Raw genomic sequence first — 27,088 nt, 5'->3', positions numbered from 1 at the left:
TGTTTGACATTAATGTTAAGAAAAGCATTCTTCTTCACCATTATTACTGCATATTATTATCTTTAAGGATTAAACAGGAACAGTGACAGCCAAGGGAAAATAAACAACAAGCAAACGGGAAGGCTATGCCTGTGGAGTGGTACAAAAGGACCAAAAGACAAATCTCCCGTGAGAAATTATTTACACATTGCAGCCTGGTTCTGGCTTCATTCACCTCCAGAGTTTCATTAATAGTCTCCCTCATCCCTGGAGTTATGTGAAAGGGGAAATGAGATAACGCCCGACCCGTCATTCTTACAGCACGCCAGCCCTTTGAACAGCACTCGGCAGTCACAGTCTGACTAACACCATCGGTAGCAGCTTTCCTCCCAAACTGGCTGGCAGCAGACCAGGGATCTCCCTCCCAGGCGCGCTGCTGTGGACGCGGGGCCAGCTGGCTGCTGGTGGCCGCCCTGCCTCCCTCTGAGCCCCGGCCTCAACCTGAGCCCTGCTGCGAGCACCGATCCAAGAAACCCTTCCACTTCTAATAGGACCCTTTTTGCTCCCTGCCGTCTCACCTGTCAGGAGTCAGGGATATAAATTATTCCTTTCCCCCCTTCTCCTTCCGGCAACACCAAATAGCTTTGATTGTTTGCCAGTGTCTCACCAGGGCACTGCAAGGGCTTGCTCTGCTCCCTGGCCTTTGCAAGACGATGGCAGCAGCTCGGCTTGTGAAGAAGGCCAGCACACCCATGGCATCAGGGGACATTCACTTTGTCTTTGAAGCTCACATCCATCTCAGGGTCAGTTGAGATAACGCCTGGTCTGGACTTGCCCACTTGGTCAGGGCTGGACCATGGAGCAGAAGAGAGCTGGGGCATAAACACTTGCCCCAACCAGAGTGAAAACTCAGGAAAACCTACTTGCTGCAAAGACTGGATTTATTTCAAGAGCAGTTTGCTTGATGCCCAGATTGAGAAGCTGCACAGAACTACTTTATCTGTGGCAATCCTCCATCCAGCTACAAACTTCTGGGTTACTGATCAACCAGAGCATTAAAAAAATATAAATGAAAAGCTTCACATTTAACGACAACACTAGAACAATAAATTTAGGTAGTAGCAGAGGGAAAACCAAGTTATTACACATCAGACCAGTGAAGATGAGCTCAGTGAAACAGCTTAATTCTTTGGAGGGGAAAATAAAGTGAGTCACCCTTTAAAATTTCAAATGTTCTTGATAAAATCTCTCATAAGACTGCAAAGTACTTTAAAGACTCAGAAAGAGACTGCGGGTGTTCAGATTCAAATATCCCACCTACGAGTAACTGTTTTGATTATTGGATTTCATTCACATTATCAGCTGGGTCCTCAGTTTTAATAAATCTGTGTTTCAACATGAAAACACCTTGAAGTATTTTATTACATAATGGTTGGTATATTTGCATACTGCAGAAGCAACAGAAATTATTACCACATATGTACAGCACTGACAACTTCTGTGCTCACCATCCATCCTCCCGCCTGACCTACCACGCTGCTTTCCTCTCCTGCCCTTCTCGAACCCTGTTTTGGGAGATGGAGAAAACAAAGAGTGCAAAGACTCATAGAAGAATTCATTTTCTCCAAGCAGAGAGACTTCCAAACCAACTGGAAATACATGCAACATTGTTTTCTGGAGGCCAGCCTGAGGTATGTGTAGATGAGGTTCTTAGGGACATGATTTAGAGGTGGACTTGGCAGTGCTGGGTTAATGGTTGGCCTCAATGATCTTAAAGGTCTTTTCTAACCAAAATGATTCTATGACTCATGGGACAGCCCCTTCTAGTCCACATGTCTGTCTTGCATGTCAGTGCACTAATCTCAAGAACTCCTCCACCTCTTCAGGTCAACAGCACTGGGGTCATGCATCTGCAGAAATCATCCCAGCATCTCATCCAGCTCCCCTTCCATCACCCGGCTGGATTGTTGCTCCCTGCTCACCCTCCTCTCCTTCCTCCTCTCACCCACTGGCTTATCCAGGGGCTTACTGTCCGTATCAGTGCTTTGACAGTAGCACAGCTGGAAGGTGCAGCATCACATGCAGCAAGAGAGAGGCAGGAGTGTGTGCTGCATGTTTAAGCTGGTAAGAAGCAAAAGGATACTCTTCAGAAGATAAAAAACCCCACCTTATCTGTAATCATTCACCATTAAAGTCTTGTGTTTGACATTAGAAGCATAAAGCTTTGACATAATAGCTACTGGCAATTGCTAAGAGTACCAGTTTGTAGAAAGTCAGCACACATACTGCACATATTTTAAAGCTCTTGGAATTAATTCTGTTTTATGTGACAGTAGCTATGCAATAACTTTCCAAGCTGGCACCATCATCTGATTCTTTCCTTCCCCTCCCTCAAAAAATAGGCACACCTGACAGCACAGCAGGGCTAAGGTACTACTCCATTCTGCTGGCTGTAACAAAAGCAATCATTAAGAGGACACAAAAATACTTTCATGATAAATCAAGTTCAATCGCCTGGCTGCTTAGTACTGAGTAATAAATTATAATGAATTAATTTACCATCAATGTGTTTTTGTTTCTGCAATTCCACCTATGAAATATTAAACACTCAGTAACCCCAGAATTTTATTCCTCTTGCAGTTTTACCTGATTTTGCTTCTCTGGTGAAGAAGAATGCTTTTCTTAACATTAATGGTATTAAGTCAGAGACCCATTCCCCAGATGATTAAGCTCTTCACATACTAGTCCACCACTAGCTGCTTCCCTCAACTGTGCACAGATCTGGCTCCAGAGTTTGAGCATCTCGCGGTCCTTAAACTATTTGCCCTCAAGCACTCCTGTAAGATTGGGAGGTGATGCAGGGCTCGAGGTGGCAGCCATGGAGCTGAGACAGAGACAAAACCACTTACGGTCCAGGACCAAGAGAGGATGCAGCACAGGGAACCAAATCACGCTCTGGCCTTGCATCCTCACCTCAGAGCACCTGAAGCCTGGACATATGCCATTGCAGAAAGGCTGTTTAGTTAAAAAGAGGAAAAAAGAAAACCAATAGTTTAAAAAGGCCCTCAAGCTCGTGAGCAAAGCATTCATTAGCGGCACAGTCCCACCTCAGCTGGATTTGCAGCCTGCCTGCCAGCCAGATTGGGGGGCTCTCGCATTTAAGACCCTGAAAGCATTGGTTGGGGACACAGATAGAAAAGAGATGTCCATTTGTCTGTCCGTCCCACTCCTTTTCCCTACTCCTTGGCCTGAGTGTTTACACCAGAAGTTGCAAAGAGGAGCAAATCACTTCCCCTGTGCCAGACACCTGCTTGGGCACCCATGCGGTGGCCATGAGCACAAACCCACCTTCCTAACTCCAAATGGGGTGAATTTGGGTTCACCCAAAGCTCATCCAGCTGCTGCCAGGAGCAGGATCCCGCTGCCATGCCCATCATCCTCCAAAGCACCTTGGCAGGCTCTCCTTTTTCATTTTTGGAGAGGGTGGGGAAGCACTGCTCCAAGATACAAGGAGCAGCGGGATGGGCCAGCCAGAGGCACAGCGGGGGCCAACCCGATTCACTCTACCTCCACCTTTGCTGCTCCCCACCAGCCCTGCGAATTTTGGCACCCTGCTCGCTCCCCTCCACCTCAGTCATCCTGCTGCCCAGCTGTGCCCCTTTGCCTTTCTTTCCCTTAACCGACCTCAATAGATTGAACATCAGATACCAGGCGTTTCGCTTTAGGAAAAAGAAAACAGCTCTTTTCCTTGCACTGGGAAACCAACCAGCTCCCACTCAAATAAAAAGGAAAAAATCACATGGATGCATTTCAATTAATTGCATTGGAGAGGCAGGCTGCAAGCATGCTTCCCTTTCATACAGACCCATTCATTTATGGTTTTTGTTGGAGAAGGGGTGGTATTCAGCTGATTTACTTGGGGGATTAATTTCATTACACAATGTCTAAAAGCTGGGAAGCAGCTGTATTTGTGGAGGGTTGAATTTAGCATAGACATAATCAGGGGGCAAATAAGGGGAAAAAGATTATTCCATCTGCTAGAGAAATGGTCTCCAAACTCTTTCGATCATGTACCCCTTATCAGTAAAACCTTTTGAGTGTGCACCTCCAATATATGTATATTTATGTATATTTATAAACTATGTATGACTGAAGTTCTAATATTTTCTTCCCATTCTCAATTCATTTCCCTACGAACACACCCCCCTTTGGAGACTGCTGTGCCAGATAACATGGTGACAGTGGCCGCTTGGTACCAGAAGCTGGACACATATCGACAGTGAGCAGACAACTGCTGAAGCCCAGGCACTCAGTCTGATGCCAGCTGAAGAGATTTACAGACAAGTGATGAACAGATAGGAGATGAAAAATAGAACAGGGTAGCAGGAGGTCGTACCTTGGCATGCCCTCTACTACCCTTTTTTGTTCCACCTCATCTTCTCCAAAATGCTCATCCAAGGAAAGTTGTCCCCAAACAGCCCCTCCACAGCCTGCTCTCCTTGGCAGGGATTAAAATCAGGATTACATCAAGTTCTACCCTTCTGCAGCTATACCTGCTCAGGAAGCCACCACAAGCAAAAATGCTGCTTGTGGTGTCTGCTGGGGGAAGGTTAATGGCAAAAATGAAGGGCACGCAAAGAGCCAGAGAGCAAGTGCATTTGTTCACACATGAAGAGTTGAGGTGATTTAAGAACTGTTCCAAACTGACTACAATAAACTGGGATAACCACCCTCGTTTGGATTTAAAGAAGGTGAACTTTTAGGTTTAACTTTAAGAATGATCCCATGCACAACTCCACACTGATTTAAGAGGGTTATGTAAACACTACCATCTGTCCCCTGGTACCAGCCCATCATGCAGGCCCTTACGCCAATACCACCATCAAATACTCCTGGGCAACTTTCAGGTAGCACGCATCTCAGGAAGGAAAAAGAAAACAAAAAGAAACATAGCCAAAAGAAAAAAAACAGCACAAGGCTTCTTTGGAGCAAGAGGGTGTGGTATTTCTCAGAATTTTTTTCCCTTAAAAGTGATTTTTAAAGTCTCTCCAGACACACACCCTTCATGAAAGAATGTGAAGAAGGAACATTCACAGGGATCCCAGAAGAGATCTAAATATGGGTTGCATATGAAATGTGTTATGCATATAATGACCATGTTCGGATAAAGAATTACTGTCACGATGTACCCTTAACAAGCAGTTAAAAACTGAGGTCAGTACTAAGCTGCAATGATTTTTTGGCACTTCATTTGTGCTTCCTCTGACAACAGGCATTCCCCATTTCTACTTCCATTTATTGCTATAAAAATAGCAAATCATTAACTTCAGTAATGCATCAAGTATTCAGCATATAATTAAATATAAATATGAATATTAACATCAGGTGTGAGATAAGGTACAGGTCAATTTTATTTGTGTGGAAAATAGGACAAATGTAGAAGAATAAGGGCAGTACAAGAACTCAGAATTATATGCTTATTTTTTCCCTTCATTAATTCTCTTACGGTAAGTTACACATTTATAATAATGATAGGAATAGATGAGAAAAACATAAGCTCTAGAAGGAAATGTGCTTTAACTTGGAAATTCTATAAACACTCAAAACCTATGAAGAACTCATTAGAAAATTCTGCTGCCGTACATCTCAAAAAAAATCCGATGTACTTCTTTCAGAATAACCATCATCACCCTAATTTGAACATAAGATTTAGCAGAAGAAATCGAAATCCCCATATGTTGTCCTAACAAAAAGTAAACACTAATTTTTTGTACTAGATATTCCAATAACAGAAAGATGTTATTACCAAAATTTTCTTTTGTGCTTTCTAAGTAATACAGAGCTGCAAAGATGCCAAGTTATTTTGAACACAGCCCATAACAGAATTCGTTCGGGCCATAAAAAAAGTGCCAGATCCAAGAATCTTTACTACCATTTTTAGATCATGGCAATGCCAGTAACATACCAAATAAAAATTTTAAAAGTTACTTTGCTTGTCTAGCAAACACTTTTTCTGGTAGCTCTGCTCTGCTACTGAAAAACAAGGCATCAGTCCAAAGTAAAGAGTAAGCACAGAGGAAAAAAAATAAAGGTCTTTGAATAATACTAAAAAAAATTTCCACTAGTTCTTTAGACAGAAAGAAAAAGAGGAAGAAAAGCATTTCCATCCAAAACCACACATGGAAAAACAATTTGGGTTCCCTCAACTTAAGGGAAAAAAAATGCAGAGGAAGTTTTTATTTTTAAAAAAGCAACTTAACACAAAACCACGTTCGGCAGCAGGGGGCTCAGCTGTGGGAGTCTGCCTCCCCACAGCATCCCCCACGGGCCTCCGTCCCCATCTCACCCTGGGTACCACTCCATCGCTACAGGGGGTAACAGCTTTAGTGTGCTCTCACCTGTGAGCTGAGGCAATTGGGAGAAAAGTGGAGGCTTTCTGTCATCTTTCGTTCCCATATAACTGCAAACACAAAACCTGTGAAGAGATGGTTGGCCAGACTGCAGCCCACGAAATCTGCTGCTTAATGCTGGCATCTGCGACAACCGTGGATTTAATAGACATTTTTGACTACTTTTTGTTTATGTAAGAGCTTCAAAATATACTGAGCATTTACAGAAATGTGAAAAGACACTTTCCATCCTACATGCTTAAAATGAAAACAAACACGGGTCAAAAGGAGAATTCAGTAAAAGATGTGATACATACTCCTGACTTATTTCAAATCTTGTCTCTCATGCTGGGCCCATGGCTGCTCTTCTAAGCCGTTTCAAGTTAGTTAAAATTTCTCACAGTCATTGCAGAGGAAGCAGTTCGGATGGCGTTAGCAGGAGCCCACGCCAGGAGGCTTCTGCCCCCCACGCAGGAGCAACTGTGGGCACGTTTTCCAGCAGGATCACCCTGGGAAGGGACACCAGCAGGAAGCGGGGACAAAAGGAGCCGCGAGCAGGGACAGCTCGGGTGGAAAGAGCTGGTGCAGTACGAGAGGACTTCAAATGACTGAGGGTGGGAGGGAGGAGAAGGCAATTACCAGCCACAGCCTCTAACGGGAAACAATGAAGTTTCATCCCGGAAAGCCCAGCATCCCACCAAGCCCCAATATGTTCCGAATTTATTAGTGGTTAGCAGCAAATGCTTGAAAATAAAGCACGAGAATTCCAGTAAATGGATTCAAGACAGTAACGTAGCCAAAGCAGATGATATACATTCATATTATATAAAATAAATTATGTGAAATAGAAGCGAGACCAAGGGGAGTACCTTCAAAAAGATGGTTGGGAAATGTATCTGAACTTCTGCTGAAATTAATGTGAACGGCATCAGATGCTCAGCAGTTCCAAAAATGGGAATAGTAACCCAGTGCCTTCTCTTCCTGGAATCATTACAGAAAAGCAGCTTTTAAATTATCCAGATTTAAATTATCTTAAACTATCCTGTATCTAAAATTTGAAATTAAATCTGATTTTCATGAAGACCACCCTCAAAGTGGCCCAAAGTTCCTTTAAATTCTGCTCTCTCCATGTCCTGGCTTTCAGCCTATACAGCTAACAAGATGTTAAAAAAAAAAAAAAAAAAAAAAAAAAAAAAGACCAGTCCTCAGTTTTAACCACCAGTGCCAGTAACCATGGAATGGCAATTGGATACTGGAAGTAAGAAGCAAAAGGGGAGAAAAACAAAGAAAAATAATTCCTTATGGTCAGATTGGTCACAGGATTTCACACCAAATTCCTTTCAGCTACGGAGACCTTCATTAATATGTTATTTGTACTTAGATAAAATACAAGAAAAATGTATGATTTTAATAAAATCTTAAAAAAATGTATAAAGGCTACCATGCCAAATAGCACATACCTACCCAAAGGGAGGGATGAATGTTACTGTGGGGATCATGCTACGCTACTGTCACCCTCCCAAAGGGGAGCCAGAAGAGAACACCGCGCTTTTGTAGGTTCAGAGCAACATCCTTCACTTGGGGAGTAGGAAGTTATTTTATCCTCAGGCCAACATTAATGTATGCTTAGACTGCTCAAAGGCACCTTCCCAAAGAGAATAATTGGTCCAATCAACCTATAACTGAGGGTATAAAAACAAAGGGGTTGTAAAACAGACACCCCTAAGCAACAACAGAGACTGTTTTCCCCTCTAAGGCAGGAGGTGGATGCCAGGTCAAGAGCATCTCATTGCTGATGTTCTGAGGAGCAAGACATTTGGCAAAGGCTTCCTTTCTTTGCTGCTTGTGTTTGTTTGCTTTTAAGTCCTTTTTTTTTCCCAAACAAAAACGAAACCTGTACACCATTCCTGGCCCTGCTCTCTGGCCTTCTGCAAGCTGCAATCTCCTTGAAATAGCAGTTCAGAGACACAGTTTACACACAGCTTCTCAGGCTGGACCAAACATGCTGCAGCAGTGCGATGCTGTGTACCAAGCCACTATCAACTCTCCTATCCAGATCAGATATTTTTTAAAAAATATTGGCAGGTGGCCTGTCCTGGTATAAAACCTTCTAACATAAAGTTATCACCAATGTTCCCACTGCTGGCATAAACTCTGTGCTGTGTGCTCTGCCCAGTTAAACAGAAATATCATTAGCACCTGTGCCTGCCCACATTTGTCCCATTGAGCATCATCGTACACAGATTTAAGCCCAGCCCTAAGCTACACTTAAATTACGCACCATGTGTGCCCCTGCACATCACCAGCAATTTTTTGTTTTCAGAAACTGGGATAGGAATCAGAGTTGCTTATTGCAGAAATTAAAATCTGCCAATACTTTTAACTGGAATAAAGCATACCTGAAAATGCTACCCTGTACTCCTATGGCAACTTTTCAAATGTCAGGACCATGCACAACATGCTCTAGCAATTTAAAAGTCTGGATTCCCACCTGGATGACCCACTGGAGAGCATCACTGTTATAAGCTTCCCTCAGAAAAAGATTTAGAAGACAGCTAACTTGTAATATGCATGGAGCTAGGCATTTTATGGGAATTTTTTTCCAGTCACCAGGAAAACCTCTCAAGCAGACACCACTTTTTTTCTGGTGAGTTGTCTTCCACTCTTCGGGCATGCTTGGGGAAAGACCAAGTGAGATGTGGCATTCCTCTAGAAGAGCATTGAGGAAATCCTGGATTTACACCCAACCCTCTGACCAGCAATGCAGGTGAAACAATGACCAGCATGTGGACTTGAAGACAGTCAAGTCACTTCTCAGAAGATACTCTCCTTCTCTGCTCCCACAGCTAAACCTTGTCTCACACCACACCTGTGAGGCTGGACCGCAAAAGCAGCCCCATGCTGGACCCACCACTGCCCTTCAGAGGCAGCAGGATCGAGCTGAGAGCAGAGATCAGGATGGACCAAGGCACTTCTTCACCACCCTGCTGCTGCTGAAGGCTCCACAGCCACAAAACAAGCCTGGGAGAAGGAAAGTTTTCTAAAAATCCCCTTGCAGTGGAGACATCCTCCTCATTTTATGGGCTTTTAGCAATCCTTATAATCAAAGCACTCCCTCTCCCATGCCCTCGCCTTTGGGGATGCTACGAAGGGAATACTGCAGAGAGGAAGCGAAAGCAGCACAAGCATCTGTGTAATACCACATTTGGTTGCCACTGTTGCTGCCAGAGTGGCAAATCTTCTGTTCTAATATTGCCTTGCAACTACTCCCTTCAGAAGTTGGCTTTTCCATATATATTTATAAAGGAGATAATAACGGGTAGCTCTGAGCGGCCCGACCTGGTGCTCAACATTCAGCAGAAATCACCAGCATAAATTAATTAGGAACACAAACGCAATGCAACATGCACACAGATTATGGTTTCAGCAACTTCATGGATAAATCATTACAGTCATCCAGAATCAAATCCGGTTCACGAGGGAGTGGGAGATGATACTAAATGAACAGAAATCCTGTTTTTGCCATTAAATCCCAATGTGCTGTTCCTAATGTCATTGAAAACTACTGGTATAATGCCAAGTAAGACAAGAAACATTTAGCAAGCAGTAAAAATAACCCAGGCACCTTAGAAACCACAGCAACTTAGACATCCTAAGTGTTATTTTCACCTCCTTCCTTCCTTCTTTGCCCTCTTCAGTACGAAAGTGCCCCACCACAGGGGTTCCAGAACCCTGCTGCTTGTGGGATGCACTGTGATTAAAATCCCTTCGACCAAGGTGATGCATAAATGCCATCTTCTCTGCTGCTGTTGTTTTCACATACATCATTCACCAACCACTGCTACAAGGTGCAACACCACTCCCTGCTCTCCCTTTGTTGAAGGGGAGTTCTGGCTTTGCCAAAATTCAACTTCTGCAAAAACACCGCCAGTCCATGGTGCAAGCAACCACTCCCCAGACCAGACCCATGGGTGCCCGTGGTCACCAGGACCTCAACTCTGCTGGAGGCAGAGTCTGGCTCACACATCACCAGGAGCCCCTCAGCCTGCAGTCCCATGGACTCCAATCCACCCCCACTCCCACCCATTTGCAGCAGTAACCCCACTGCCAACCCAAACCTTGTCTCCCCTTCACGAATGCGACACAATGGCTGTAAAATTCACTCTCTGGAGCTCATCTGAGGATCACAGAATCATTTTGGTTGGAAGAGACCCTCAAGATCATTGAGTCCAACCATTAACCTAACACTGTCACTAAACCATGTCCCTAAGAACCTCATCTACACATCTTTTACACACCTCCAGGGATGGTGACTCCACCACTTTCCTGGGCGGCCTGTTCCAATGCCTGACAACCCTTTCTGTGAATCAATTTTTCCTAATATCCAATGTAAACCTCCCCTGGCGCAACTTGAGGCCATTTCCTCTCATCCTGTCACTTGCTACTTGGGAGAAGAGACCAACCCCCTCCATGCTACAACCTCCTTTCAGGTGGCTGCAGAGAGCGATCAGGTCTCCCCTCAGCCTCCTTTTCTTCAGGCTAAACAGCCCCAGCTCCCTCAGCCGCTCCTCATCAGACTTGTGCTCCAGACCCCTCACCAGCTTCGTCGCCCTTCTCTGAACTCACTCCAGCACCTCAATGTCTTTCTTGTAGTCAGGATCCATGAAGGCTCCCATGAACAGGCATCTTCTACTTGTTTACCCATTCATAACCATTTCTTTTGCATCGAAGCCAAAAGAATGCCGTGTAGGTCACCAGCCAAGTGGCTACTGGGCTAAAATGTAGTTTAAGTTAAATCAGGTAGCATGATACTGGGTTAATACACAACTTTTTAATACTCTGCTGCGTAAGACTGAAACTGAACTGTCATTTGGGTGCCGACCTTCTGAGCCAGCAGACCTGCACTGACTCGCTTTTCGTAGCCTGCAGGTCTGGACTTTCGTTTTCTTTCTCACATTTACATTTGCATGACGGTTTGCCAAACTAGGCAAACCCAGTTACAGCAGTGAAAGGGCATTGCCAAGATCTGTTGCAAAATGCTGTAAATAAAACTATAGAGTCATATAGCACGACAATCACTTTTTACTTAAATTCAGACCTTTTGTATGAAAAAAAAGCTGAAACAACCTTAGTTACTAGTTATAAGCAAGACATAAATTTCACAAAATATACTTCACCAGTTGTAAAATCCAACCTATGTCATCTTCAACTGAAAGCATTTATCTGTGGGCACAGGGATGTTATACTGAGCAGGCATGCCATACATATTTATCTAACAAGCAGCTGCTCTTCTTTAAATATGAGAAACAATAGATTAGGAAGATATCTTCCTGAGCTTAACCATACCATCTGGACAAAACAAACTCAAAAAATCAATAGCTTCATCTCGATACTCGAGACATAGAAGCAAGCTTTGAAAAATTACAGAATTATTTCCCAAGTATTAGGAGGTATGTTGTCCTATTTGGCCATCGATGTTCCACTTACAGACCCTTGAGTCTAAACCAAACCCCATTAAACAGAACAACAGAATTCCAATTGGCTTCGAGGGGAATTGGGAAAGATTTGCTGTAATCCATGAGCACCGAATCAGTTAATCACGCTAACCTCTAGCATTTGCACATCATCAGAAACATTGAACAATGAGCGATCAAAATAGAGCTTGAGGTATTTCTGTGTTCCTAATGACATGCAGAAGACAATCAAATATTACTTTAAACTGGTGCAGAATTCTCTGTTTATATGGATGCAGTCTTGAGGAATTATCACAAAGCTCCACTAATCTATTTTTATTGAAGTTAATTATATACTCCCTGTAGATTTCAAAGGAATTTGATTCCAAGTAAGCAAAAATCACCTTCATTTCTGACCGGTAATCTTTTCAACCTTTATTGTAGAAGCTGGCAAAAAGATAGATCAGAACAACCATTTTTTAAATCAAAACAACTTTTGTTTTTCTTTTTGGGGAGTTTATTATCTCCATTAAAAAATCAGTTCCTGTCTAAGCTACAAAACTAACATCTGACTGAAAAGCTATTAACATGACAACAGCAACAACAAGCGGGATGTCACAGCAAAAGGGCTTGTTCACAGATGGTTTTGTACCGGGACAAATTGATATCTGTTCCCAACAAGCATGGCTCAAATCTTCCAGATGTAGGAGTCAGGGAAGACAAAACTGACATTTTTAGAGTTAAAAATAAAAAAGGAATAAAAGGGGTGATGGGGGAAATGTTCTTAAAACATGTTCCTCAGGTATTTTCATATCACTATCAAGCAGCAAAAAAAGGAAGTAACCTCCCCATTTTAAAATACCTCTGCAAAAGCTGCTCTATTTAAAAAAATGCTAAACACAGCTGGTGGTCCATCCTTCCCTCTCGACATGGAAATGCAGGAAAACTCTTTCTGAATCACACTTCTCCAATTCTGAGAGGTGCACACATTTCTTCCCCTGTATAAGTCATTTCTGTATTCCCTGAAAAAAATTTGGGGCAATTCGATTTCCAGCCTTCCTGGGTTGCTGGTCTCACCTTTGCAAAAGATACAGCCAGAGGGGTGATGCAGGCAGCGACTTCGCAGAGAGATCTCAAGAGCAGCAAGCAGTAGCATGTTGGCCAGCCAGCTAGAAATGACCTCAGTTCGGCTCTTCGGAACTAATGAATAAGCAAATAGGTCCTGACTTCAGCTGCGGTTTCCTCTCTTTCCATCCCTGTATATAAGTTGTTAGTGCAACTAGTTCACACAATCATAGAATCATGTAGGTTAGAAAAGACCTTCAGGATCATCGAGTTCAACCATTGACCTAACACTGCCAAGTCCACCACTAAGCCATGTCCCCAAGTGTCACATCTATATCTATGCAACACGGCCTCATGCCTGCATGCTGAAGAGGAAGAGAGAGCCACTGCTGCAGCTTGGGCTGATGAAGCATTGAAGATGTCCTCTGTAAAGGCACACATTTATTAGCACAGAAAATGCATATTTACAGAAGCAAAGCAACAGGACACACCTGAGCTATTAGAAAAATAAATATCCTAGCATGCCACAATAAGGTAATAAAAGATGATAAGGTACATGACAAAGAGAATTCTTCTGGTGTTGAGAGAAGAAAAGAGGTGATATCCCCACCTGGCGAGGTTGCCAGGAGGGTACTCACACCCATGTCACCGCACTGGCTGCTGACCACTGCCTTATGTTTGGATGTCCCCAGAAACTGCCACTGCTTCTCTCAACTCCTTCCTTACTTATAGGGAGCAAACTTTGCATTTCAGTGCATGAAGCCCAATGGGATAAGCCTGGAGGGAAGGTCTGGAGATTACAGCTGTCACTTCTATCGCTCACCAAGCAGCCCTTTCACACGCCTCCCCAGCTGTGCCCTGCCACCCCATCGGCCTCTCCTGGGGTACAGGCAGCATCATTCTGCCAAGGGGCAGCTGCAGCTTCCCAGCATCCAAGGAGAAAAATGCCAGCAATGACATTTTGTGAAGGCAACAGACAGAACCGAAGCGCCCCTTGCCAAAGTGCTTTTGACCCCGTACCATCATCTACTGAGGTTTTAAAATGTCAGGAATTCTTGTTAGTGCATTTCTTGCTTCAGAGCAAAGACTTCAGTAGAAGCATCCTATGTTTGTTTAAATACCTCAACAGGCAATTGCTACTAATATTTTGGAGACGCCATCCTACTGCAACATCTGCTTGTACACAATGAACAAAGTTAAGCAATGATTTATGGCAGAATCACTATAGCACTCTTTTACCTGCTTGGTTGCTTTAAATGCTTCATGTGCTGTAACACAGGTATTTCAAGCACTGGAACAGGCTGCCCAGGGAAGTGGTTGAGTCACGATCTCTGGAGGTGTTTAGAAGACATGTAGACGAGGTTCTTAGGGACATGGTTTAGTGGGATTTGGCAGTACTAGGTAGCAATTGGACTCAATGACCTTAAAGGTCTTTCCCAACTTAAATGATTCTATGATTCTATCTTTTAAGAAAGCCTATAAAGATAACACAGCAGCATAGACGCAGTTTAAGCCTCGCGTGAGCCACAGACAAGGAGGGTGAACTGGGGACATGTGGGTGCCAGCTCCATGCACTTGAGCTCTTGGCTCCAAGGAAAATTTAAACTCGTAACTTGACCCGAGTGAACTCAGGAATTTAACTCGAGTGCTCTGTGTGATTGTGACTATATTGTCTTCAGACTAAATAAACTTATCCAATTATTTTTACTTAGAAACATTTCACTGTGTATGAATTTCCAAAGAACAAGTATGTCCTTTCTGTACATTTTTAACGTTCACTTTAAGAAAATAATATTTGAGACAAATATGAGCTGCTTGTCTTTCCTGACTTCTATTAATATCATAAGGAAAAAAGCAAGTGAAACAAAGTTTTCAGTAAATGCAATTCTGCTAACATCCTTGCAACATTTCCACTCAAGCATTAACAAAACATTCAGCACTACAATCTGAAATATTAGTAATCGATGGCACACTTTTTTTTTTTTTTTGGCTTATTGAACTTCAGATCAACATGAACTTTAAATGAACTTAATATATTTCTGTAGAATGCAGAACAATATATTTTTATTGTGATGAACTAAGATTTTCCTTCTAACTATTTCAGGTAGACCCTGCCTCTCTCTTGTATCACCAAGATATTATCATTTAAGCCATAAACACACAGTGGATAACTTAGTTTTTCTAAGCTTGATGAAAAAACTTTTGATCTGGAACTAAGGCCCTGCTCACTCTTCACATACTTTCATGAAAAGGGATTAATGATGTGTTGGAAAATCTGGACTCAGCAGTTTTTCATTATAGTCTCCCCTCACTGTAGCAGGGAGAGCTGGTAAATATCTGTAATGCAAACCAAACAAGGAGCATTACTCAACAAGGGAGAGAAAAATCCTCTGCTTAACATTAGTACCATCAACGTCCTTCATGCCTACATGAGTGGGACACCCGGAGACAGCTTTCAGTGGCATAGTTCCTCCTCTGGCAGGATGGAGCCCTTTTCCCACCAGAAGATCTCTCAACACCGTGTTGCCACCACCCAACTCACCCAAGTGACAGCTGCAATGGCCGTGCTGGCTCTGCTGGGCACACAGTGACTCACAACCCCGCATCTTCCCCATCACTTTCCTCGGCGGACTCCAGCGCTTATTTTTATACATGCAGGGAAGTAACACCATTGCACATTTTAAACTGTGCGTTTATGGACTTAAAAGAAAAACCAGTATGTCAATCGAACCACTACACAGCTACTCAGCCACATCAGGTAAAAATGACTAAACCAATTTTACCTCAAATGACATGAAATGCTCATTTTGTAATTCTGCCTACCTTGGGAATCTGTCCATGCTGAAACTGCTCTGAAAAGATATCAATATCCTTTAACATCTCCCTTAAATACAGGTTCACAAAGCTATTTATAAATGAATAAACAGCACAAGGTGAGCAGAAAGCTTTCTCATGAAACCTGAGCAATAATACAATATTACTGCTCCTAGATCCTCTGCGATTTCATCATGTTCTAGTAATTTTCCCAAGGTTGATGTCAATGATCCTCCTAACTGTACTGTTTGCCCATCTCTGCATGCTAACGATAAAAATATTGATTTTTCACTTTTGTGACTCAGATGGAGTTCGACACAAGAAATCCAAATTATTTCTTGCTAAGCAATCACAAGCACAAAGAGCTTCACTTGCGTCAAAATGAAGCAGCATCGCTAATACATGACACTTAAAATAGCACTTAATTTTCTCTGTCATTTTCAAAATGAAGCCCTGGCCCAGCAGCAGATGTAACGCACACTGGGGAATGGATGGGTCCAAAGAGCAGCGTCTGCTGGGTGGGGTTTGCCTCAGATGCGAGCCTACACCAAGAAGCATCCTGCCTTCCCTTGAGAACAGTGCTGGGATCGGAACTGACCTGGGCACTTCAAACCCCACCACCACTGAAAACCCTCAGACTCTCTCCGCAGGGTTCTGGAGAGGCCAGAGCCATTGTTCCCATCCTGGATGCGACAAAATGTATTCCAGCGGTGGGCTACAAAGATGATGAGGGGCCTAGAGCATCTTTCTTATGAGGAAAGGCTGAGAGAGATGGGTCTGTTCAGCCAGGAGAACAGAAGGCTCAGAGGGGATCTTATCAATGCTTATAAATATCTCAAGGGTGGGTGTCAAGAGGATGGGACCAGACTCTTTTCAGTGGTGGCAACGATAGGATGAGGGGCAACGGGTACAGATGGGTTCCATCTGAATACGAGGAGAGAATTCTTTACTCTGAGGGTGCCGGAGCACTGGAACAGGCTGCCCAGAGAGGCTGTGGAGTCTCCTTCTCTGGAGACATTCAAAACCCACGTGGACACATTCCTGTGCAATCTGCTCTGAGTGAACCTGCTTTAGCAGGTGGGTTGGACTAGATGATCTCCAGAGGTCCCTTCCAACCCCAACTGTTCTGTGATTCTGCGAAAACGAAAATGCAGCTTCAAGTCTGCTACAAAGATTGGATACTCTGACCTCTGGGCTTACACTTGTACATAGGCACCGGCAATGTTTTATCCCTCCTCCCTTGCTTCATTTGAGTGCAAAGCTGTGGTACAACTCATTCCCCTGCCACCCCGGCCATGCTTCAAAGCTAAATCCAGCCTGGCGACCAGCGGCTTTGTGCCACCGCCTGAAGACACCCGGCTCCCAGCGTGGCATCCAGCGGGGCTGAGCGATGCCATTTCACAGGGGACATCACATAAGTGGGATGACTGGGGAGAAGGAGAGCCTTTTCTCTTTGGAAAAAAAAGAGAGAAATTGTAACTGCTGGAGATTTCAACAGAGTGGGATTCGTCCCAGGGCTACGAGCCCATCAATTTCCCCAAGAGACTCTCTTGGCTGTATGGGTTTCTTTTACATTTTTTTTTAAATGTAAACCTGAAACGTTCTTCAGTGTTTGAATGAGCAGGAAATCAGCCAAAAGAATAAGCCCAACGGCCTTTAGATTATTTCAAACAATTAACAATAAGCTGCTATTCTTTGATGTAATTATAGAAGTCACACTTCTTTGACGCACGATGGTAAACGAGCATGTTGAAGGGCCAAAAAGAGGTAGATTTTTTTCCGGGAGATAAGTACCTTTCTAAACAACACCTACCCCGAGGACCGTATTTATACAACTATTTCAACAAGCATGACTTTTTCAAGTCCACTATAATCCACTGACGAGAGAGATCAAAGAAACTAACAGGAAGGCCAGGGTGCAATCAAAATGTTTGATCAGTGAGAGGTTTCTTATCCAAGCCACAGACTCCAGGGCATTTCAGTGGGAGCTGCAGGAGAAGCTGCCACAAACACCTGGAGGCTGCATGGCCACAGTGGATGGAACCCCTTGCGGGGACATTCCCCTCATGTCCCAGCGGGACACCGCCAGCTCCCGCCGTCCCCAGTCTCCCATTGTTTTTGGTGTAGCTACGTTAAACAACCAAGAGTAGAAATTCGATTTGTTCTCCTAAATCCCACCACCTCCCGCATCAAAGTTAAATATTTGGCCTTTGGTTAAACTAAATAGATTTTTTTTTTCCCCTTTTAAAATGAAGTCTCACGATCCCTGTGTGACCCTGGTGGGAGGACAGAGGGAGGCAGCAAGACCCCCGACACGTACCCTGAGTCCTGCCAGAGCCCAGTGAGTGTCAGCTGCCTGTAATGGGTGTAACGAGCTTTTAATTACTTCCTTTTCCTTTTTTTTTTTTTTTTTAAAGAACAAGAAAAGATCTACTGGGATTTTCTGATTTTCCTCCTCACACCTATTTTTTTTTTTAATATATACTTGGCAAACATTAAACAGCTACATATTTGGATGCAACTCACATTAAACAACTGCTTTGATAGTTTAATTTTTGAAAGAAAAAGCAAATTCTTTCTTTCTTTAAAGGTTTTATTTTTACTTGTTTGTATATTCTTTATGTTATCAGCATATTTCCCTAGGCCTTTCTGTCAGCAATACACATATTCTTGTAACCGGAGAAGTATGGGAAACTCTGGAAACATCCAACTGTGTACAAACACTTAAAGCTCAGAAACCCTAATACAAAACAAGTACCTCTCTGAAACAAACATCTCCAGATGTTTTAACATATTTTTATATATAGACAGAGATATATATAAAAGATGTGACTCAGGCACGGAAAGCCAAAAGAATGTTCTCATTTCCTGAGGCTGGCTAACAAAAAGAAAAAAATGTGAATGAAGGAACAAAGATTTCGGAAGTCAGTTTTTTCTCAACAGCAGTAGCTTTAAAATGATCCGCTTCCATTCCTTTCTCATATTATGAGAATATTGCCTCTCCCTTACAACTGCATATATTTACGAGAGGGGAAAAAAACCTTTTATTTTCTGGGATATTTAAAAGTACTACCGAAATGTTGCACTTGAGATGTTCCTGCCCTGCTTTCAGTCCCGGTGAAGCTCACTGACAGCTCCCATCAAGCCCCCTTTCCCACAGCAGCTGGAGGCAAACCTTGTCCTCCAGTACAAGACGAGGGAACCTCGTCCTCCAGCACAGCGCTTGAGAAAAACACGCCAACAGGCACCTGTGCCACGCGTGTCCCACAGCTGTGTCTCTATATGGTGGGATTCAGCTCACAAGACCTCATGGGCACAACTCTTGCTCCATTTTTTTCCCCTCGACCGTGCAAGTGGGTATAGACAGCATCCAGTTCCTCTGGGACCTGAAAGCAATGGGTGAAGAAAGCCCCTGGGCACCTTCAGATCATGGAGTTCTGTCATGCCAATGAACGTTAGGTAGATTTAAACAGCCATCGATGTGTTGCTGCTCTCCATGCCCTTTCTAACTAACCTATGTGTCACAGGGATGGGACATGGGGTCTACTTCCTCTGAATGCTCTGAGGTGAATTTCTGCAAACTGGTTCTGTGACAGCCATGAAAAAAACACTGCCGGGGAGGTTTCCATTCAGGCAAGGCTGCAGGAGGGGACAAGCTGCATAAAGAGCGCATGCAAGTGTGCTTTGAAATTCATCTTTCATATACAACCTGCAGACAGGCGATGCCTCTCTCAGTTGCAGCGGAGCATGGACGTGCCCCTTCCTGACACCACAGGCAGCGCCAGCCCGTCCAGACCATCAAACACTGCTCACTCCTCCTTTAGATCTCCAGCACCTCCTCACGGGACCCCACCTTTAACACCGTTCTCTGAGGCCATGGCTAAGAACCCAGGCACAACTCCACGCTTCTGCTGAAATGGGAATTTCCAGCTTTCCCATGTCCCTTCCCCTCCCCCAACATCACCACCACTCACAAGATCAAGGAATCGATCCAGATTGAGACTAACTCAGTTTTAAATCTATATATCTACCAATATATCTCTCACCATGGGTTTTCAGCTGGCTCAGTTCTCTGGTGCCAGCACGATAGATGCTGGGGGACAGGAGCTTGTGGGTCACCCCGGTCAGCTGCAGCACAACTGCATGCTTAATTAAAATGTCTCTGTAATCACCGCCTAGGGGAAGAGCAGCTGCCCTGGCATGGCCCAGAGACGGTCTGTCCTGCTTCATGACACTGGCCAGAGCTGGGTCTGGGAGATGATTGCTGTCAAGTGAATCTCAGCCCACTTACTAGCAGACCCTGGCAAAAAAAAAATTACTTAATGCAAAACAAACGTTGGCCTCTCTCTGCCACAAAACGCAAGTCTGGCCTGCTACCAGTGCAATTCAGAAGCGCACGGTGTTCCTTCTGCAAAGCTACAGACCGAAATATGCGCCTACTTGTAAGCGTTTCCCCACGACAGAGGATTCACCAAAACCGGAAGGTTTTGCGAGCAGAGGCTGCTGTGCTGATTCAGCCCTGAATCCGCAGGCACTGCCTTCCACCCAGCAGCACCGGCTGGCAGCCCGTGCCATCCCGCCTGCCAAGCTGTATTTTTCATTCCCAAATGGGAGGTGGAGCGCGCCAGGAGACACCGAGGGAGGGCTCAGGGATGCTGCGGCTCCAGAAGGCGAGGGGCTGACAGCCGGTCCCTCACCCGCCCCGGGCAGCACCCAGCTCCAGCAGGGATGGCCAAGCCCCCGCAGAGAGTCCTCGCAAAGCACCAAGGGCTCCTTTCCCTTTCCCAGGGCAGATTTGAAACTATTTCTCTGCGTTGCTTTCCTCTCCCCACATCAATCCCACAGCTGTTGCACATCAGCGTGGGGTCTGGATGGGAGCCACTCTGCCATGTTGTTGCCTCCCAAATATTTGCTGGCGTTACTGCAATGCTTTGCTGTGGTCTTTCCCAGTGCCCCCAACTACACTAAAACAATATATTAATACAGGAAACCCTTATAATTCTGAGCACGGCAGCTTCCCCAGGCTGCTCGGGCCACTCAGGAAACATTCATAAAATCATTACCTTGTCTTAGTTTCCCAGATTATCCACACTGACTCCCCATCAGATGTAAGCAAAAAATCTCATGGTTTTAACTCTACTGTTCCCACCAGTTTAGGTTCTACTCAATCAAAAGCCCATCCACTAGTGTGTTCCCAGTTCTTCAAACTATTTAATGCAAGCAGTGAATGAAATAACCCTAAATGCACTGAGTGACTCAGGACTCACCTTCTTATCAAATTCCGTAGAAGTCGCTGGTGGGTTTTTTTAATTAGTTAAAAAGCGGTGAAAAAAAAGCACGATCAGAGCTGGAATTCAAGGATTTCTTATTTAAAATATAAAGAAAAGCAATTAGTATGAAAAATACAGAGTATAAAACCTCATCCTGGGTGCTGGCCTTGTTGTTACACTATTTTTCATGCATCCGAGGATACTCCAAACGACACCATTTTTGCGCAGGAATGTGGTTTCAGACTGCAGACAAGAGGTCCACTTGGCCTGTGAAGAGTTTGTCACTGGGCACACCATCAGCTTCTGCCTCTTGGACCTCACTGACAATCTCCAGGCGCTGAGATAAATTCAAACTGTTTTGCATAAAGGGTTGTTTGGGTACACAAATCCAGCCAAGGAAATTACAGTATCTTGAGCACTTTTTTTCCCCCCTTCTATCTGCTTAAAAAACATAAGTAAGCACTTTTCATAAAGACACTGCAGGAAGGGAAATACCGAAGTAATTGCAAAGGAGTGTCCTAATGTGAAGAAAAGTATTAACCCCAGGGCACAGTCCTCTGCTATGTCTTCTCTAATTGTCAGACTGAATTAGGACCTTCCCCCATCCCTTTCTGCCCCAACACCAGCATTCCTGCACAAGCTGCCAGGGTGACGTGCACTGTAACACATCGCTAAAATGACAAGGACAGGAGACCACGTACACGGCTGCTTGATTCATGCTATGGGTAGCTCATACAAGGGAAGGCTTTAGCCATCAGAATTTGACTGTCGATTTGATTTTTCACCTGCCACCATGGAAAGACCTGACGTGAGTAATTTCCTGCCAACTATCAAGCTGCTTTTAGCACAGCTAAGAGTTAAAGCCTCCCTATATTGAAAAGTAATAAGAGATTGCATTATGCTGCGGCGTGAAAAACCTTTACATCAGACTTTGGAGGAGAACAAAACACAGATGAATCAGGATGTCTAACCTAACACACTTAGTACAAAGCCACAATTGCAGAAGCTGAAAAGCCTGCCTTAAGTGCTTCAATAATAAATATTTTATTGCAACTTGAAAAAGAATTTGTTAACTATGCAAAACATCCTCTGTATATTTCAGGCCATTAATGGTTCCCCTGCAGTAATTGCATGGAGCCAAATCTAAGAAAAAGACCTGTGAGTCACAACTGAGATTTAACTGTAGCATCACGTTTACCTTTGTATTTATGGAGTTCCCTATCAAAGCCAGTAACACCAAGTGCCCGGTTTTGAGCTTCACAGTCTACAGTGGACCAAGAGTTGTAAATACTGTGAGTCTATGCTAGTTTTTCAAATGTAGTTATGCTTTGAATAAAGAACAGCTTGCTTTGTTTGGTATTTTACTGCATGCTGGCCTGTATTTATTGCTACACAGAGCTAGGAAACTACAAAAGTTCAAGATAACACTGGTTCTGAACTGCAAGCTAATGTTTTTCTCTGAACCGCATAAAAAAAGTTATTCGAACTATAACACATCAAGATAAGCTCAGCACAAGCAGCTGGAAAAGCCACCCACAAAACCCAGCCTGCAATCCCCTCTGCCCCCCTAAAAAAAACCCCAACTCTCAAATGTTGAAACCCAAACTGCTACTCAGCATCACCCCAGCTACAGGGAGAACCGCACAACCCTCCCTGCCCAAAACCTTCTCCAGGACAGAATCTGACTTCCTAGCCTGATGCCAAGTGCGATGGCCATGCCCTGACTAACAGGCGTTCAGGTTACTGCGCCAGCCTGCAGGTTCCTTTCATTGCAAAACAAAAGCCACGGCAGCAACTGGAGTTCAAAAAGCCTCCATAAAGTGAAGAAGAAGAAAAAAAAAGTTAAAAAGTTTTTCAAAGGACAATAACGAGCCCTTTGTGCATACCTGCTGGCCAGATGTCTGCTCCTCTTTCATGTACTAAATCTGGAGAGAGATCTCAAGTCATTCTTTCCTTTTTCTGTTTTCTTCCCCCAAACTCAGATTACTTTAACTCTCTAAACCACAGCAAAAACTCGAGATCCAAAATCCCTTAGGAGTTTCAGCCTAGGAAAGCTTTTGATATCACCTTATTTTTGTCGAAAAGTCGTTTTGAATGAAACATTCGCATTTTTAGTGTTTTTTTCCCCAAAGAATCAAAACAAGAAAAAAATGCACCAGTTTTTAATCTCCTACCCTTGTGTTTTACCAAATGGAAATGCATCTTACACAAACCTTGTCCTTTTGTTTTATTTTGTCCTTAACGGACTGGAATCATCTAAAGAAAACCCCCTCGTCCAGAAGTCCTGCCACCAGCTACCCCAAAGGCGCTGACCCCGCAGCCTCTCCCCATCGTGCCGCCCTGCCAGGCGACCAGCGCTCCCTGCACCGGCCAGCAGCTCCCTCCGCTCCCCACAGCCGCGCTTGTGCAAGAATCAGCACCTCACCTTCACCTCCTTAACCGCGCTGCCTTGTCCTCGATACGCTAATTCACCCAAAGAATGGGGAGAGGAGAGGTACAGCAGGGACCGGCCAGTTTAGGCAAGGGGTCCCACGTCCAGTCCTTGCTGGGCGAGCGGTTCGTATTCAAAGCCTGTCAGCAGCGATGGGAGGCCACGTTGACTCTCTCAGCTGTGGGAGGATTTGCTTGGCCAGGAGGCGGCCTGGCTTGTCCCCGCTGCCGGGGGAGGATGCTGGAGCTGCTGCCCGTACCCGGGGATGGGCGCTCTGCCGCCGCCGCTTCCCTGGATGTGCCGGCCACCCCCTTGCCCGCTGCGGGACGCGCCGCCTGCGTTTTGCACCGAAGAAGCTCCCCCCAGACAGCTTTGAGAGAGGTGGGCTCCCACCAGAGTGCTCTGCTACTTCGTCTCAGCAAGTTTGTGCAAGCGTCAGCTCTAGCCTGACTTCGCCCCAAAATTTCTCGCCCTGCCAGGGGTGTAGCCTGGTTCATATCCTGGGAAGCGTGTACCAGCAGGGCAGCTGGCCCGCTCCCTGACGACTTCAGCAGAACAGATGCCAAATATGCAATTGCTCTATTTACCCGGAGAGGCAGGCTCCACACCGGAGCCGAAGCACCTGTGCAGGGCTGAACAACACGCAGATCCTTGCAGTCACAAGAGACTGACGCTCGCAGCACAAATACTGAGAACTCGGCCGCTTTGGGGAATGCAGGAAGGGAGCCTGGCCTGGAAGCGCCCATCACCCACCAAAAAAGCAAGTGGCTTTTGGGACAACTAAAATAAAACAGTTACTTTAATACACATGGACATCTGAATCATGTTACCTTTCTTCTTCTCAGCAGCTAGAGCTAAAGCTAGTCAAGGCTGGCGAGATCCTGCCGCCTCCCCTCCCTTGCCCCCGGGCACTGACCCCAGGAGCGGAGCTGGCCCAGCAGCCCACCTTGCCGAACACCGGCACAAGGTGCCACCAGTAGCTCCAACCAGGCTTGACTTTGCTGCTGCCACAGCTTTTCTCCAAAGGTGTGGTGCAGAGCTGGAGGAATTCACGGCAGAAATCAGGCGGGGAAAGATAAGGCGGTCTTTAGCCAGGCTAAAGTCTGTGCGCCATCCTGAACCTGCAGCTACAAAAATCACTCTTTCCCCTTCCCTGAACCCCAGGTTTCAACACATTAGAGTAACGCTTGCCAAGTGCTTTAATTTGGGACGTTTCTTCTCAAGAAACAGCTACAACGGATGAGATTTTGAAACGCCAGGCAATAAGTAGAACAGCCTTTGCTTTCTGTAACCCATCCCCATTAACCTCTCCCCTACCATACGACTACTCAGCAATTGTGGGATATGCATAAAACTACGCAAACCTCACCACGTAAAGACCCGAGGTTATTTAGTGCCACGCTTTCAAAACAATAATCTCCCTCAGGAAAGGACGCGTTTTAATGCGCAGAGCATTAAGCCGTGCTCACGCTCCATTCAACGTGTGTTAATACTTGAGGTTTTTGTATTATTTCCAGTTCGCTGCAAGCAGGACGCACAGACCACCCCACTAAGTGAGGGCACAAGGGAGAAGGGATCTCTCCCGTGCCCGGTGCTGCCGGAGGGACGGGGAAAGTTCCCCCGTGACGCGGAAACTCCACGGGGCGAGGAGGCGGCACACCTGCACGCCTGCCACCCCCAGCCCTTCGGCGGGACCCCGTCCCCTACACCGGCCCACCCGAGACACCAATTCAGCCCCTTTCGCCCCCGCCGGAGCTCGGGAACGCCGCTCCCGCCGCCCTCCGCCCCGCACGGCGCGGCCCCGGCGCCGCCCGCCTCCCAACCGGCGTCGGGCGGAGCAGGGGGAAGCGCCTTTCCCGTGGCACCGGGGGGGGAGTTCAAGCAAGCGGGCAGCAACCGGTGACAGCGGCCCCACCGCGCCGAGACAAAGCGCCGCCCTCGGCAGCCGCCCGCCGCGGGAGGGGGCGGGCGGCCCCCGCGCCTCTTCCTACCTGTTACAGGTCATCCCCGCCGCCGCCGCCACCCCCAGCATCCCGCCGCGCCGCTCCCGCCGCCGGGAGGAGCCACGCCAGCCGCCCGTAATGGCGCTGGGCCCGCCGCACCGCCCGCACCCGCCCGCGGCCGCCGCCAGGGGGCGCGCTCCGCCCGCGCCGCCGCAGGCCCCGCCCCGCCCCGCCCCGCCCCCGGCAGCGCCACCCCCGGCCCGCCGGCAGCGCTCGGCCGGCTGCGCACGGGCGCCGCCCGGCCGCCGCCTCATCACCACCCCCGCCCCGTAAAGGAAGGAGAGACCCCGGCAGGTGTTGGGGGGCCGGGTCCCACCGCCCGCCCCAGTGACCCCGCAACGGGCCGGGGAATGTTAAACCAGCGCCAAGTCCAAGGAATCGGAGTATTTGCACCTTTTCACAGAATCACAGAATCACAGAATCACAGAATGTTAGGGATTGGAAGGGACCTCAAAAGATCATCCACTCCAATCCCCCTGCCGGAGCAGGAACACCTAGGTGAGATTGCACAGGAAGGTGTCCAGGCGGGTTTTGAATGTCTCCAGAGAAGGAGAATCCACAACCTCCCTGGGCAGCCTGTTCCAGTGCTCTGGCACCCTCACCATGAAGAAGTTTCTTCTCAAATTTAAGTGGAACCCCATGTGTTCCAGCTTGAACCCATTACCCCTTGTCTTACTGTTGGTTGTCACCGAGAAGAGCCTGGCTCCATCCTCCTGATACTCACCCTTTACATATTTATAAACATTGATGAGGTCACCCCTCAGTCTCCTCTTCTCCAAGCTAAAGAGACCCAGCTCCCTCAGCCTTTCCTCATAAGGGAGATGCTCCACTCCCTTCATCATCTTTGTGGCCCTGCGCTGGACTCTCTCCAGCAGTTCCCTGTCCTTCTTGAACTGAGGGGCCCAGAACTGGACACAATATTCCAGATGAGGTCTCACCAGGTCAGAGTAGGTGGGGGGAGAACCTCTCTGGACCTACTAACCACCCCCCTTCTAATACACCCCAGGATGCCATTGGCCTTCTTGGCCACAAGGGCACAGTGCTGGCTCATGGTCATCCTGCTGTCCACCAGGACCCCCAGGTCCCTTTCCCCTACACTGCTCTCTAATAGGTCATTCCCCAACCTATACTGGAACCTGGGGTTGTTCCTGCCCAGATGCAAGACTCTACATTTTCGCTTGTTATATTTCATTAAATTTTTCCCCGCCCAACTCTCTAGCCTGTCCAGATCTCGCTGGATGGCAGCACAGCCCTCTGGCGTGTCAGCCACTCCTCCCAGCTTGGTGTCATCAGCAAACTTGCTGATAGTGCACTCAATTCCCTCATCCAAGTCGTTGATGAATATATTGAACAGTATTGGTCCCAGAACTGACCCTTGAGGCACTCCACTAGATACAGGCCTCCGACCAGACTCTGCCCCATTGACCACAACTCTCTGGCTTCTTTTCTTCAGCCAGTTCACGGTCCACCTCACTACCTGATCATCCAGTCCACACTTCCTCAGTGTAGCTGTGAGGATGCTGTGGGAGACGGTGTCAAATGCTTTACTGAAGTCAAGGTAGACCACATCCACTGCTCTGCCATCGTCAATCCACCTTGTTACGTCTTCATAAAAGGCTATGAGGTTGGTCAAGCAGATTTATGGATGTCCAGATTGCTTAACTGGTCCCTAACCCAGTCCTCA

General features: G+C 46.0%; 1 protein-coding gene across 1 annotated transcript in view; it reads right to left on the bottom strand.

Annotated features, from left to right (window-relative positions):
- The window catches only part of LIMS1 (LIM zinc finger domain containing 1), a 78,240-nt gene extending 52,753 nt beyond the window's left edge, over positions 1–25,487 (bottom strand). Inside the window, exon 1 of the mRNA XM_065656181.1 lies at positions 25,393–25,487. Coding sequence (XP_065512253.1) covers positions 25,393–25,433 — 41 coding nt within the window. The 5' untranslated portion in view covers positions 25,434–25,487. The remainder of the gene's footprint in view (positions 1–25,392) is intronic.
- Between the last annotated feature and the right edge of the window lie 1,601 nt (positions 25,488–27,088).

The sequence above is a fragment of the Caloenas nicobarica genome, chromosome 1 (genome assembly GCF_036013445.1).
Source record: "Caloenas nicobarica isolate bCalNic1 chromosome 1, bCalNic1.hap1, whole genome shotgun sequence".
Classification (NCBI taxonomy): domain Eukaryota; kingdom Metazoa; phylum Chordata; class Aves; order Columbiformes; family Columbidae; genus Caloenas; species Caloenas nicobarica.
The sequence above is the reverse complement of the archived record's forward strand: the minus strand, read 5'-3'. Positions and strand labels throughout refer to the sequence as shown.